The sequence below is a fragment of the Vulpes lagopus genome, chromosome 20 (assembly GCF_018345385.1).
Source record: "Vulpes lagopus strain Blue_001 chromosome 20, ASM1834538v1, whole genome shotgun sequence".
NCBI classification, from domain to species: domain Eukaryota; kingdom Metazoa; phylum Chordata; class Mammalia; order Carnivora; family Canidae; genus Vulpes; species Vulpes lagopus.
The window spans coordinates 3,989,651-4,004,341 of record NC_054843.1 but is presented as its reverse complement, the minus strand read 5'-3'; the positions used below and the strand labels follow the sequence as shown (position 1 = coordinate 4,004,341).

General features: G+C 53.7%; 2 protein-coding genes across 8 annotated transcripts in view; one reads left to right on the top strand and one right to left on the bottom strand.

Annotated features, from left to right (window-relative positions):
- The window catches only part of MX1 (MX dynamin like GTPase 1), a 32,558-nt gene extending 25,568 nt beyond the window's left edge, over positions 1-6,990 (top strand). For both annotated transcript variants that reach the window (XM_041735242.1, XM_041735241.1), the window contains exons 13-15: positions 2,048-2,124; positions 3,046-3,294; positions 6,187-6,990. In XM_041735242.1, coding sequence (XP_041591176.1) covers positions 2,048-2,124; positions 3,046-3,294; positions 6,187-6,417 — 557 coding nt within the window. In that variant the 3' untranslated portion in view covers positions 6,418-6,990. The remainder of the gene's footprint in view (positions 1-2,047; positions 2,125-3,045; positions 3,295-6,186) is intronic.
- Positions 6,991-12,696: 5,706 nt separating this feature from the next.
- TMPRSS2 (transmembrane serine protease 2) overlaps positions 12,697-14,691 on the bottom strand; it is a 33,643-nt gene continuing 31,648 nt past the window's right edge. For all 6 annotated transcript variants that reach the window (XM_041735077.1, XM_041735079.1, XM_041735076.1 and 3 more), the window contains one exon: positions 12,697-12,836. In XM_041735077.1, coding sequence (XP_041591011.1) covers positions 12,825-12,836 — 12 coding nt within the window. In that variant the 3' untranslated portion in view covers positions 12,697-12,824. The remainder of the gene's footprint in view (positions 12,837-14,691) is intronic.

Below are 14,691 nucleotides of genomic sequence, written 5' to 3'. Positions count from 1 at the left end.
AATGGACAGACTATAAATTGGAGTTTCCACAGCCCGTGTCTCAGATTCTATAATTTGCTAGAACAGCTCACAGAACTTAGAAACACACTTTACTTCTCTCTACTGGCTTATTTTAAGGGATGTACTTACCTTTGCCAGTTTATTATAAAGGATGGGAGTGAAAGAGATGCGTAGAGGAGGTCTGGGAGGGTCCCCAGGGCAGGTGCTTCTGCTCTGTGACACGGTGGCGGGAGGCACTACCCTCTTAGCACGTGGCTGTGTTCAACAACCTGGAAGCTCTCTGAACCCTGTCATTTAAGGTGTTCAAAGGAGGTGCAATCCATTATCTCAAGGACATAATCGATTATTAACTCCATCTGCAGCCCCTTTCTCCTTCCCAGAGGTGGCGAGGTGGGACAGTGGGGTGGAGAGATGGGGCTGGAAGCTCCCGGCTTCTCAGCCAGGCTTGGTCTCTCTGGTGACCAACCCCCATCCTGAAGCTGTCCGGGGCCCACCAAGAATTAGAACGAGAGACGCTCCTATCACCCAGGAGATTCTGAGGGATCTAGGAGCTCTGGGTCAGGAACCAGGAACACTGACCAGATGCATATTTCTCATGGTCCACACCCCCAGGCAGCTCCACAGCTGGGATTACTTCATAGTCTCAAAATACTCCATGTAATGAAGTCTCTGAGGGTTAAGGTTGACAGTTGACTGTCCAATGGGGGAGAGTGTTGGGTGTTCTAGAGTGCCGTATGAATGTAGGGTGTCACAGCCGTTGTCATAGTCGGTGGGAGACGTCAGATGGTGAGGAGCGATGTGGCATTCCGCAGGACTGGCCGATCCCTTCTCCTCGAACTGCCATGCTCTTGGGTTTTCAAGACGTGCACTGAATCTCTTTTCTTTGTCCCCACCGTAGCTGATGCCATCATCGCCCAGGCTTCAGCTGGCTCATTTCAGCAAGAAGTAATAATCATTCATGGATCGGTGAACCCGTAGAGGTTGGGGCCAGTCCCATGGCAGCAGCTTACAACATGTATTTTTGATAAAATGTGACCTTGAATCTTAATAAGTGTATATCAAGATTGGTAACTGCGTTGTGTTGATCAATTTTTCACTCTTAATTTGTTCTGGAAAAAAATTCGTAGTGCTTAGAGCCTTATAGTCATAGAAAAAAAACCTTTAAAACCCACATATATATGTTTACCTCCTTCGGTTTCAGAGAGATATGATGTGGAGTCAATGAAAGATTTCAGGGCACCTGGGTGGCTCAGTCGGTCGAGCCGTCTGACTCTTGATCCCGGCTCAGGTCTTGTCCTCAGGGTGCTCCACTGGGTGCGGAGCCTACTTGAAAAAACAAATTTTGAGCATAAAGATGCTATGCACATCTTATTAGGATAGAATTCTGTGAGGAAGGGAAATGGAAATATGAGGAGTTTCAAAAATAAAAAGAAATAATGTAAATTTTCTGATTGAGTAAGAGCATGTTCATATAATTTTTTTTTCAAATGGGTAACATGGACGGTTAGGTCCTATTGATACATTTAAGGGTGCTGTGTTTTACTATAGAATATGAATATATTTATAACTACAGAAATTAAATTCTTTGCAACTATTTTTGCTTAGGATGAAAACAATTTCTAAGATTTTATTTATTTATTTGAGAGAGAGAGAGAGCATGAATGGAGGGGGCCAGAGGGAGAGGGAGAGAGAGAGAATCCCAAGCAGACCCACCACTGAGCACAGAGCCCGAGCTGGGACTAGATCTCACAACCCTGAGATCATGACCTGAGCTGAAACCAAGAGTCTGGACACTCAACTGACTGGGCCACCCAGGTTATAAATGTCAAAGAAATATACCAGGGAAAGATTAGGCTTTAAAATTCTTCCAGATTGTTCTCTAGCAAGAAGGTACAGCATGGCCTCTGTCCCCGAGTGGCAAAAAAGGGCGGCAGGGGGAGGAAACCTCATTTCTCAAGATTTCATCCTCTCATTCTCTCTCTCTCTCTCTCTCTCTTTTTTTTTTTTACAACCTACGATAAGGAATGAATCTTGTTTTTTTCCTCAGATATGGTCCAGGTTGCCTTCGGAGATATTTCAAAAGCAAATTTTGATGAATTTTTCAACCTCTACAGAACTACCAAGGTAAAACTGACCACATGTTATTCCAAAAAAAAAAAAAAAAGTCAGCCTGATGCTGGAAAACAGATGCCTTGGATTAAGACCATGTTCACTTTCTTGGGTATTTGGAGAAGCGGGCTGGGCCGGGGGGCTTGGGGCCTGTCACTTAAGCTACCTGGGTCTCTGGAAGGAACATGGAAGAAAATGTTTGGGGTGCACCTAGCAGTTTGCATCACACTTGGTGGCTGCCAGTGAGCTCCGGGGACACCAGATATTTTCTGCATGAGAGACCTATTCCCCGGCCTTGGGGAGCTGTAGGAACGTGAAGCGTACAGAATTAAATGGATTTAAATTTGACCCCACTTTCACCCCCGTGAGCTCTCTGATGGGCATATACTCCTTTTTTGTTTGTTTTTTAAGATTTTATTTATTTATTTGAGAGAGAGAGAGAGAGCACAAGCAGGGGGTGTGGCAGAGGGAGAGGGAGAAGCAGACACCCCGCTGAGCTGGGAGCCAGATGCGGGGCTCGATCTGAGCTGAAGGCAGAAGCTTCACTGACTGAGCCCCCCAGGTGCCCCTTGATTATTTGGGACTCCATCTAATCCCGATTAGATTAAAACTCCTGATTAGATGGAAAAGATCCCAAAAGAGAAAATCTGAGAAATCAGGTCGGCACGCAGGGCCCGTGCGGGTTCCCAGGCTCAGGTCGGAGGGGTGGGGGGTCGCGGTCTGGGCATACGTGCGGCCCCAGGCTCCCGGGAGGTTGTGACCCCCGGCCGGGGTGGGGGCCCCAGCCCGGATGGGCCAGCGTGGGGTGCAGACCTCAAAGAGAGGTGCCGTCCTCATTCACGCGGGAGCCGGTTAGCCGTGGGCTTCGCGGGGACCTCCTTCCTCGACCCGGGGATTTGTTTGAGGGAACGCCGCCCTGCCTCTCTTTTGCCGTAGTCCAAAATCGAAGACATTAAATTCGAGCTGGAGAAAGAAGCTGAAAAGTCCATCCGACTTCACTTCCAAATGGAGCAGATCGTCTACTGCCAGGACCAGGTCTATCAGCGGGCCCTGCAGAGGGTCAGGGAGAAGGATTCGGACGAGGAGAAGAAGAACAAGAAGACCAGCAGCATGAGCCATGACGAGGTTTCTTCCGTCAACATCTCCTTGTCTGAAATCTTGGAGCATCTGCTGGCCTACCGCCAGGTGAGTCTGCAAGCGTCTCCCAGAGACGGTTTCCACCCCGTGTCCTTTCCTTGAAATGCCTCCCCTTGGCCCCCCCACCGGTCTGTGTGGCCACCGCCAGCCGGCGGCTCGCCCTCCAGCCCTGTGGGCCCAGACGTGTCCTGAAGATCCCATCTCGGCCCTACTGATGTGCAATGGGCCCCTGTCAATCACCCTCCCCCTCTTTGTCCTGGAGTCTTTTTCCAGAACCTGAATTCTGCTGGTTTGCTTTTTTTAAATAAAGATTTATTTATTCATGAAAGAGAGAGAGAGAGAGAGAGAGAGAGGCAGAGACCCAGGCAGAGGGACAAGCAGGCTCCATGCAGGGAGCCCGATGTGGGACTCGATCCCGGGTCTGCAGGGTCACGCCCTGGGCTGCAGGCGGTGCTAAACCGCTGAGCCCCCCAGGGATCCCTCATGGTTTGCTTTTTATATATGTCAGTAGCGACAGGATTACATTAGCAGCTTTTTACACAAGGCCTCAATGTCTAATGCAGCTGGTAACCCTCCCGCCAGCCACCCCCCCCCTCCACCAAATGCTGCCCACTTCTTTCTTTTTCTTTTCTATGGTGTGGTAAAATGTGCATCATGTAGAATTTACCATCTTAATCATCTTTAAGTGTCCAGGTGAGTGGCATTAAGCACGCTCACGCTGTTGCGCGACCTTGCGCACCGCCTGCCTCCGGGACTGTCCCCACCCCGTCCCCACGGGACGCTAAGTCTGCATCCCCTCCTGCCCCCCTCCCAATGCCCCCATTTTGCTTTCCTATTCTATGGATCTGCTTATTGGAGGTAGCTCCTGGAAGTAGACTCGTGCAATCTCGATCGCTTTTTTTTTTTTTTTTTTTTTTGCAATCTCTGTCTTTGTGTGTCTGGCTTATTTTACGCAGCATAACGTTCCTAAGGCTCATCTGTGCCGTAACGTGTGCCAGCCTGCCCCCCCTTTCCCCGTACAGTGATATTCCGTCGTATGGGGCGACCACGTTTTGTTTCTCCACTCCCCTGTCCATGGACATTGGAGTTGCTTTCGCTGTTGGGCTGCTCTGGATAAGGCTGCTGTGGCCGTCTTTTTTTTTTAGATTTTATTTATTTATTCATGAGAGACACAGGCAGAGAGAGAGAGAGAGAGAGAGAGAAGCAGGCTCCATGCAGGGAGCCCGATGTGGGACTCCACCCCGGGACTCCCGCTGTGGCCGTCTTTTTTAGGCAGAAATGTCCCCCGGTTCTTGCTCCTCCCAGCCTCGGTATGAATTTTCGAATGAGCTTCCCCACCCCCCCATTCCTGATGAGAAAAGAGAGCTGTTGGCATCCTCCTGGCGATCCTGTGCATTTTGTCGCTGTGCCGGGGAGAGCTGACATCTTTGTGACAGGAAAGATTTCTGTCCAAGAGCCTCATGGGTCTCTCCGCTTTGCGATCTCCTTTTTGGGTGCGGTGGGGTGGGGGGCCCAGAGGTGTTGGGGTGTTTTGTCTTGGTGTCGACGGTGCACACTTGTGAAGTTTGTTCCCACGTGGTTCCTCGCATCTGTCCCCGCTGTGAGCCTTTTCTTCCACTGTGTCTTGCTGGCTGTTGGATACGGTTTCCGCGTCTTCTTTTACACGCCAAGCCCGTGCGGACGCTCCCCTCGCCTGTAGGACTTTTGCAGCCAATTCTCGTGTATTTTCCCAATGAACACGATGCCAGCGGTGCTGCCCCTCGCGGCCCTCCTTCCCGACCACACCCCCTCCCAAGCCGCTGCCTGCCTCCCTCCTTTGCTCTGGGCCCTGCAGATCATCCGGGATGCTCTCTCTCCCTGAGGTTAACGTCAGCTAATGATCTTCATTGCACCTGCATCCTCTACTCCCCTTTGCGGCGTGAGAGCATGTGCCGTCCTGAGGTCAGGATGCGGTGTCCCCGCAGCCGACCCTGTCCCGGGTGTGCTCATCGTGAAATCGGGGGCGGGGGGCAGGGGGTGTCCCTGGGGTCAGCGGTTGGCATGACGGCCTGGCTCAGTGGGACCTGGGGAGGGCCAGGGTAGGGGTCCAGGGCGCCTGTTGTCACCACTCAGAAACTTCTCCTCCATCCCCAAGGAGCTAGTTTCCTGCAAATGTGGCCGGTCTGCATGGTCCTCTGTGTGGCCATCCTCCAGCATCATCTTCCGTGGGGCCCCAGCCTCTGCTGCTGGCTCCTCGTCTCCTTCCCTCCACCTCCATGGGGTGGCCGGCCACGTCCCTCGCTAGCTGTCATCCACACCGCCCCTCGGGCTGCATTTACTATGCACTTTTCTGCACCTGGCATCTTTTTAAACTTTGGTGTTTCAGCTTGTTTAATCCTTTTTTAACCATCTCACGAGGCCAGGCGTAGCCTCAGTATTTCCTGGAGAATAGTGAGGCTGAACTTGCTGGGGTGCCGGGATGAATCGGCTTCCCGAGAGATGAGCCTGTCTCAGGAAAGAGAGGCTTGTTTCAGGGGAAGGTGGGGCCTGGGGAGGGAGGTGGTCGTGGCGAGGCTGACTTTGGACACGCAGACCCCGCAGGGGGTTCCCCTCTGTGGATTTTCACAGCCCAGCCTCTGTTCTGCTAAATAACTTTTGTGTTGTTTAAAAAAAATATTTTCAGCGGAATTGTAAATAAATCGAAAATGGAGTTTTCTTACCCCATCTGGCCATTTACCTTTTTCACCCGCATTTTATCATCTCTGATCAGAGAAGGAAGCCGAGGGGTCAGGAATCCCTGGCGGGGAGGTGGAGTCAGGGCTGGGTTTGGGGGGGTCCCCGCTGCCTCCAGCCCAGAGGACAGTGCTGGGTTCGAGAGATCCGGGCAGGGGGGACCTGCACCTGCCAGGCCCAGCCCCTCCAGCACCCCCCAACCCTCTGTGAACTCTTCTTCCCTGGCAGGAGGCCACCAACCGCATCTCCAGCCACATCCCCTTGATCATCCAGTACTTCATCCTGCAAGTGTATGGCCAGAAGCTGCAGAACGGCATGCTGCAGCTGCTCCAGGACAAGGACACCTACAGCTGGCTCCTGAAGGAGCGCAGTGACACCAGCGACAAGAGGAAGTTCCTGAAGGAGCGGCTGGCGCGGCTGGCCCAGGCTCGGCGCCGCTTAGCCAAATTCCCTGGTTAAGGCCGGCTCCCTGTCCCGCCTGCATCTCCAGGGCACGTCTGCAGGGAGCAGCACCCGCCCTCTCTCCCCAAACCCACATCGCAGATACTCGAGGAGTTAGTAGCCAGTCTTCCCGGTCACCATCCATGCTTGTCCCTGAGTGGGCAAGGACCTCCTAAGAAGACGCAGGTCATGATTAAGAGCGAGACTTAGGGATCGAGTCCCACGTCGGGCTCCCTGCATGGAGCCTGCTTCTCTCTCTGCCAGTGTCCCTGCCTTTCTCTCTGTGTCTCTCATGAATAAATAAATGAAAAAAATCTTTAAAAAGAAAAAGAAGAAGAACGAGATTCAGATTGGGGGTGGACGCCGCCGCCCTCCTGGTTAGGAGAAATGATTTTCTGCCCTCGGGGTTGTTCCCCTTGAACCCTCTCCATCTTCCACCAGGGGACCAGTGCATGCAAAGCATCGTAGAAGGATTAGTTCCTGCTTTTGTGCAACTTCTTTCATGCACCTGTTTTGGGAGCATTAACGCCACGTGTGGGTGCTCTTAGAAGCTGTATTTCACTGATTTGTAATAAATTTGTTTATACCAGACATTGCTCTGATGCCTTATGTTCGGGTGGGGGGTGGAGAAACCTGAACATGACAGCGGGTGGGACCCCAGTGCGGTAAATGATGGGGCGCTGGCCTCTGTGGCCCGGCCAGGGAGAGCGCAGGAGCCGAGCAAAGAATGAGGCCAAAGGGAGCCAAGGACTCAAGCTAAAGAAATGGAATATAAATGAAACAAGAAATGTGGGTGAAGGGGGTCAAAGGCCTAACTTCCAGTTCGAAGACATAAGCTGACAATACTGTATTGCGCATTTGCAAGTCGCTAAGAGCGTAGTTCTTCAAAGTTCTTATCACAAGAAGAATTGTGAGAATTGTGAGGTGGTGGATGCTAATGAACCAGACTCGATGCGATGATTATTTCACAAAAAGACAAAAAGCACACAAGCCCGTGAAGGGGGGCGCCCAGCGGGGTTTTGCAGGCAGATGCTCTGGCTGTGGCGGGGGTCCGGGAGGTGGACAAGGCGGGGTATTGACCTTGAATTGCCCTGGGGGAGCCCTGCAGAGTCCCGACTGCCCTCCTTGGTCTGGCCAGGGCTGGGGACACGTGCAGACACCCCGCTGTGGGCGGCTCAGGCGTGGGAACCCCAACAGCGGGCTGTGGCCACGCGGGGCGCAAAGGGATCTGCCTCCATGTCCCTAGAGGGGGTCAAATTGTCCGAGCCCACGGGAGACCCCCGTGAGGGAGGGCTGGGAGCGGGTGCTCTCCGGGGAGACACATTTCTGTCTGCACAAGCAGTGTGGGCGGTGGGAGCACCGTCTGCCAGGTGTCCGGAAAGGGAGAAGCTTCCCAGGAGCTGTGCGTTTCCAGGCAACGGGGGCTTCAGGCCAAGCCAGCCAACCGCTTGTTGGGGGAAGCAGACTAGTGATTCTGTCCCCTCCGCAGCCAGTCCCATCCCCCAGGTCTCTTCTGACGCTCTGGATGCTAAGGACCCCCAGTGCTTTGGCGTAATCTGAGAATTTGCTGACAAGGGAGGATGCCGGGAGAGCTGATGGGCTTTCCACAGGTTCCAGTCTGCAACTCATGCCTTTTACGCCAATGACACACCTGAGGGTTGACTCACAACCACTGAGGGGCAGGGGCAGGTTTCCTTCCTGCTGAAAGGAAACATTATTGCACAGACTTTTTAAAAAAAAATTTTATTTATTTATGATAGTCACAGAGAGAGAGAGAGAGAGAGAAAGAGAGGCAGAGACACAGGCACAGGGAGAAGCAGGCTCCATGTACCGGGAGCCCGACGTGGGATTCGATCCTGGGTCTCCAGGATCGCGCCCTGGGCCAAAGGCAGGCACCAAACTGCTGCACCACCCAGGGATCCCTATTGCACAGACTTCTGCAAGAGTCGGGGAGGAGCAGGCCCTCCTACAGCATGTGAGGCCCGGGTCCCTCCTGTTAGCACAGGGATGCGGCCCGCTTCTGGGAGGGGTGTGGGGGACGGGGCTGGGCTGGGTGACATCTCCAGCACCAGGCATCCCCCCACCCCAGGAGGGTTCTGCTGGGACCAGAGCAGCCGGGGATGTCAGAGTCGTCCGGGAGTCTTCTTTGCTGTGCTTCTGATGTTGCTGGAGCTTGAAAGAGAAGGTGGATGAAGGAAGCTGAGAGTGTGTGCTCCCGAGGATGGAACTTCCCAGGGAACATGCCTGCTGCAGACTCACGAGGTGCTTGTAATTGCTTTTGTTTTATGCAATTTTTAAAGATTTTATTTATTTATTCATGAGAGACACAGAGAGAGAGAGGCAGAGACACAGGCAGAGGGAGAAGCAGGCTCCCTGCGGGGAGCCCGATGCGGGACTAGATCCTGGATCCTGGGATCACGCCCTGAGCTGAAGGCAGACGCTCAACCACCGAGCCCCCCAGGCATACCAGCAATCGCTTTCATTTGGATCCCAAACAGCAGGTGTCTAGGGATCCCCCAGGTCTGCCCCAGGGAAGCATAATGTCCTTTCTCCTGTGTGTTCAGACTCAGGGAGAGACAGCTCTGGAGTCCACTTGGGGTGACTTCTTTGCTCAGACGGCAGCCGGGCTCAGACGAGGGGTTGACATGTCCTCCGGTTCTCCCATCCGCTGTCCCTAGCCACCCCCTGGCCCTTGAGGGACACTGCCAGGATCAGAACCTGCATCTCCAGTTGCTGCTGCCCCTTCCTCTAGAAGGAAAGTCCATCTATCTGTCCAGAATCTAGTAGAATATCCAAGATGCCCACTCCTGAACCCTCTCTTCAGGTAAGTCTGGGGCTCCGTTGACCCCACAGGATGGCGCTGAGTTCAGAGCAGACCAGGAGACGGGCCAGATAGAATTGAACTGATGAAAATAGAAAGTCTTGGTTTTCCAACACAGGGTCTGACATGCTGTAGGTGCTTAATAAATGCTGGGAGAGGGGACGGGGCGTGGGACACATTGGCATTTGTTCAGAGGACTTTCTGGATTCGTGACTATCTCCCGAGGAGCTTCAGAGCACCTGCTTTGATTACTGTCGCTCTCGAGGGAAAGTAAATGCAACCGGCCAGCCAGAAAAGTTCCTCAAATGTCAGTTTTCATTTCAGAGGAAAGGAACCCAGGCGGCAAGTCCTCCACCAGGTAACGGTGAAGGCAGCGAAAGGCACACTACACCGCCCTTGGCGTTCCCTTGGTCAGAACTATTCTTTTCCTCCCCGGGAAGAAAGATCGAAGTGGTTCCGTGGGCTCTGGGTTGCTTATGAGCTCAGTCTCTGTAGTCACAGCGAGCTTCTAGAAAACACCATCTGTGGGATGGGTTCGTTAAAAATGAGGCAGCTGGGACATAAGCAAAATTTTTTTTTTAATTTACTCATTTGAGAGATAGAGAGAGCACAAGCATGGGGAAGGGCAGTGTGAGAGGGAGAAGCAGACGTCCCACTGAGCAGGGAGCCCGATGCAGGACTCGATCCCAGGACCCTGGGGTCATGACCTGAGCTGAAGGTAGATACTTAACCATCTGAGCCACCCAGATGCCCCCATTAGTGAATTTTCAAATGTCACTTGACTCTGGCTTTTCTCAAAACACTGGGTTTACCAGGAGAAGAAGGTCTGACGAGTGTTGCGTCATACATCACCCTCCCTGAGTGCAATGCAGTGAAAGGCTGGGGCCTGGGGTTTGACCCCACCCACGGGGTGCGTGCAGCTCCTTACAAAGCCAGGCTCGGGGTGAGGCCTTGGTTGGAACGGGAAGCGGCCATGAAATCAGAGCGGAATCAGGTAAGCCCTAGAAGGACAGAGAGAGAGAGTTGAGAACAGGCCTGGAACCTGGGTTCGAGGCAGGACTGTCCCGCATGGACAACTCAACCGGAGGCAAACCGAGGGGAGCGCAGGTTTCCATGCTGGGAACCCACCCGCTGAGCCAGCCGCAAGAGGCACCATGAGGACCAGCACACATGACTCCCTTTCTATCAACACGCGTGTCTTCACTTTCATTAGTATTTGGGGTTTGTTTATATTAGGCCAATGAACTTACATCGTTGATAAAGGTTTTAATGCAAAACTATCAGGATCTCCCTAGTTTCAGCGTTCCGGCGAGATCCCCTAAGTCGAGTCGGCATCACGCACAAATAAAACCACTGGCAAGGCGGCTCCAGCATGAAAAAAGTAACTGAAAAGATTGTCGGCTGTGAAGGCCCCCGACCTGTCTCTGTGTGTCCCCTAGAAGCGATGATTCACTATTCACTAATTCAGCGTTCCTGACGGTTTTGTGGGACATAATTACCATCAGACTGGACTGTATTTCAGGGCATGGCCTGACAAAAATGTGTGTTTTATCTTTTTTTTTTTAAATACAGTTTTTTTTTCCATAATTTTAACCCATCTTGGTATAATGAAGACGATCACCTGTCATGTATGTAGGGCCCACGGGGTTTGTGGAATGAAGGCTCCAAATGGATTTCTGTTCTCGGGCAGATGAAAAACTCATCCAGTCAGTCTTTCTCTCCTGCTCACGGTCCCGACTCCATGGGACCGGCTGAGGAGGCGGTGCTGTCACCAAGAACCAAGAGGGGCTTTGGGGGACAACTTTAGGGGACAAGATGCTGAAGGCATTTTTTAGCAGGCTGGGCCTGGGGATGATGTGTGGGGTAATGGGCAGAGAGGTCTGGAAGGGAGTTGGGTCTCAGGGTGTGAGTCTAGGGGAAGAGGGAGCCACGGGTGATGCCCATGCAGGAGATGCTGCGGGTCACCTCCGACCTGCCAGGCCTGAGGGCCGACAGGACCAACCGTAAGACCCCATCTGCGCTCGCCACCCCCGCGCCTCTTGGTCCTCAGACCAGCTCCCCCCCCCCCCCCCGCCCCCCTGCCCCTGCCTCCAGGGGCAGCAGCTACTCAGCATCCTTGCCCGACAAGGAGGTGCAGACCTGGTCGGCTCCCCATGCAGATCTCCAAAGACTCAATAAACATTTGGAAAAAAAAAAAAAGTATAATTTATTTGTACAATGCTCACAATTCAATTTTACAGTTTTAAAAAAAGATACAAACCAAAGAAGACAAACAGTGGTCACATACAAAGAAGCTAAGGAAGGAACACGTTCTCACCCCAACGATGCTTTTCAAAATCTGGCTTGGAGAGCCGGGACCCGGCGGTGCCGAGGGTTGGGAAGGCCCCAAGGGATGCTGCGGCCAAGGAGGCACACGGATCTGAAGCATCCCGCACCCCCGCCCGGGGATGGGACCCCACGACCTTCCCCTTTCGGGGTTAAGCCCCAGCAGCAGAATCGTGCGTGAGCAGAGGCAGAGCCTGGGGAAAGCAGTACGCACGGGGCAAGAGCGCTTCTGCTCCCCGCCCGGCATTCAGGCCTGGCCCTTCCCTCCAGGGAAAGGCCACAGGGCAGGAAGGGGCCTCAGGGCGTCCCCACCCCCTCCTCTGCTCTGTTGCAAGCCCAGGTGCTGCTCCTCAGCAACACCTCTGTGCAGAACCCTTTGCAAAGCCCGTTCTAGCCGCCACCGATGGCACTTGGCCGGGACCATAGTCTCAAAGAGCCAAAGGCAGCGACTACGCGGAGGCATCAAGACTCGGTGAGCACTGAGGTAGGTAAGTAAGGTGTAGAAGCTTCACACCGAAACAGTGTCTCTTGAATCACACATCCCTGATTTCCCCCGGGGGTGGCCTCAATTTCCATGTGATTGGCAGGCCCCAAGAGGGTCAAGCACGGCACCCCCAAGGACGAGGATGGGGAGTGAGGCTGGGTCTCCCTTGGGGGTGCCCCCGCCCAACACGCGGAGGCCAACTGCCCAGCAGCGCGCATGCGGGACGTGTCTGCAATGGCTTTCCTTGTTCCGAGGGCTCTGTCTACACCCTCGCCCTCACGTCCTCAGCCATGAAGGGCTGGTCCCTTTATATCCAGCCACCATCCGGGGTTACTGAAAAGGCACTAAAAAATGATCAACGATGACCCCTGTGGGGAGACTGGCCCTGGGGTAGCCCTCCAGAGCAGTGGCCTCAGAGCCTGCCTCTGATGGTCCCACCTGGCTTTCTCCCTTTCAATCTCAAGTCATCCAGCAGCTGAGAAGTCACTGGCCCCACGTGCATCCGAAGGTGGACCCCGGAGAGGGCTCGGAAGGAAGATCCCAACAGGGGAGCCCCCACCCCATTGCTTCGCGTTGGCGCTGGGTGCCCGCACCCAGCTGGGCCTGGCCACCCTTTATGGATGAGGGGTCAGGGAGCAAGTTCCGCAGAACCGTGGAGAGTGCCAAAGACAGACAAATTCACTATTTAATAACCATGAAAGGACCTTCGAAGCATCTCTAAAAATACATCATGCGCAAGGAATGGAGAATCAGCCCCTTCATCTCCTCGAGGAACAAGGACAAAGGCCACGGGGATCAGCTGTTTGCCTGTTTGGCGGGGAAAAAAAGAAATAACGTTATTTTCTTCAGACATAAAAGGGGAGCCAATGGTTTTTCTTCTCCCTAGATTGACTCAGAACCTAATGAGCGAGCTAAGAGGGGCCACGAGGTGTTTTTCCCACAGCACAGAGGCCAAGGCGTTGGGCTGGAGGAGGTGGACAGGGCAGGTGTGAGGACGTGGCGTGTGCACGCGTGTGGCTAGCACAGCCGGCGCGTGGGCCTCCTCCGGGGACCTCAAACGTGACCTGAGTCCTTGCAGCCCAAGTGCTTAATTAGTGCCACTCGGGCCTGTCACTCCATGCGCTGGACAGTCGGCCCCTTGGCCTGGCCCAGCCGGCTCCCCCTCCAGCCCGCAGCCCCCCAGCAGGACAGAGGTGGTGGCCTGTTTCCAGCGCTCGGCCCTTTACCAGCCACAGCCTGGCCCCGCCCCCTCCGCCCCGGGGTCACGTGAAGGTATCAGGTCCCAGGGTGTGTGATCTGCGGGACATGCAGGCCGCGCCACATCAGGCCACCCCTCTGGTTTGATGAAGTTTGCACCTTTCTGTGTTTGTGAGCCCTGCTCCTGGCCTCCCAGGGAAGCTACACCCTAATTTTCACCCCGGTCAGAATGATTTTTTTTTTTAATTTTTTTTTTAATTTTTATTTATTTATGATAGTCACAGAGAGAGAGATAGAGGCAGAGATACAGGCAGAGGGAGAAGCAGGCTCCATGCACCGGGAGCCTGACGTGGGATTCGATCCCGGGTCTCCAGGATCGCGCCCTGGGCCAAAGGCAGGTGCCAAACCGCTGCGCCACCCAGGGATCCCCCCGGTCAGAATGATTTAACCAGACTTCGAAGCCTGGGCCCTATTACTGCCCTGAGCATGCATTGTACGTCCGTTTTGTTAGCGACTAACCTCACAGACACGGTTCAAACTAAAAACAAGAGTAATAATGTGGGCAGCCCGGGTGGCTCAGCGATTTAGCGCCGCCTTCAGCCCAGGGCGTGATCCTGGAGACCCGGGATCGAGTCCCACATCGGGCTCCCCGTATGGAGCCTGCTTCTCTCTCTGCCTGTGTCTCTGCCTCTCTCTCTCTCACTCTGTGTCTCTCATGAATAAATAAATAAAATCTTAAAAAAAAAAAAAGAATAAAAATCATACTTAAAAAAATAATAATAAAAAATAAAAATAAGAGTAAGAATGTCCATTAATTCCATCCCACTCCTCTGAGGCCTGCAGCCTCGCACACACTGAAAACATAGGATACAGTTTGCAAATTTACGGGATGTTCTTCGTCATGATGACGTGTCCCTCTTGAGGCCACGTACAACCCCTTAGTCTGTGTCCCTAACCCGGAGCACTCACTCTGAACCACCCCGGGCAGCCATCCTCACTACTTGGGCTCGAATAAAACTCTTTTTTTTTTTTAAGGAATTCTAAAAGTTTTGTTCATCTTGCGTGGACAGGATGTGCCCCTCCCTCAACTGCGTGGGCCCCTTGGGAAGCAGAGAGGAGACAACAGAAGCTTCTCTTTAACCAATAAGCCCGGCCCTGGAAGGGGTGAAATCGGGGCAAAGCACCCACCGGGAGTCCTCGGGGTGGGGGTGGGGGGTGAGATCCGTTTCTAGCCCAAGATCTGGGCGGAGCCTGAGAAAAGGACTCTGCGAAGTGGTGAGGGGCAGGTGGGAAGGATTGCAGGGAACCCCCCGGACCCTTCCCTGTCTTTACCTCCTCTCCTCGTGCCAGAGAGCTCCAGCCCGGGGCCCACGGGCCGGGCATGGCCACGCCCCCTGTGGCTGGTTGGCCTTGCTCTGCTCTCCGCCCATCCCCAGAAGGTGATCCCGTGAGGTCTGGGTGGGTT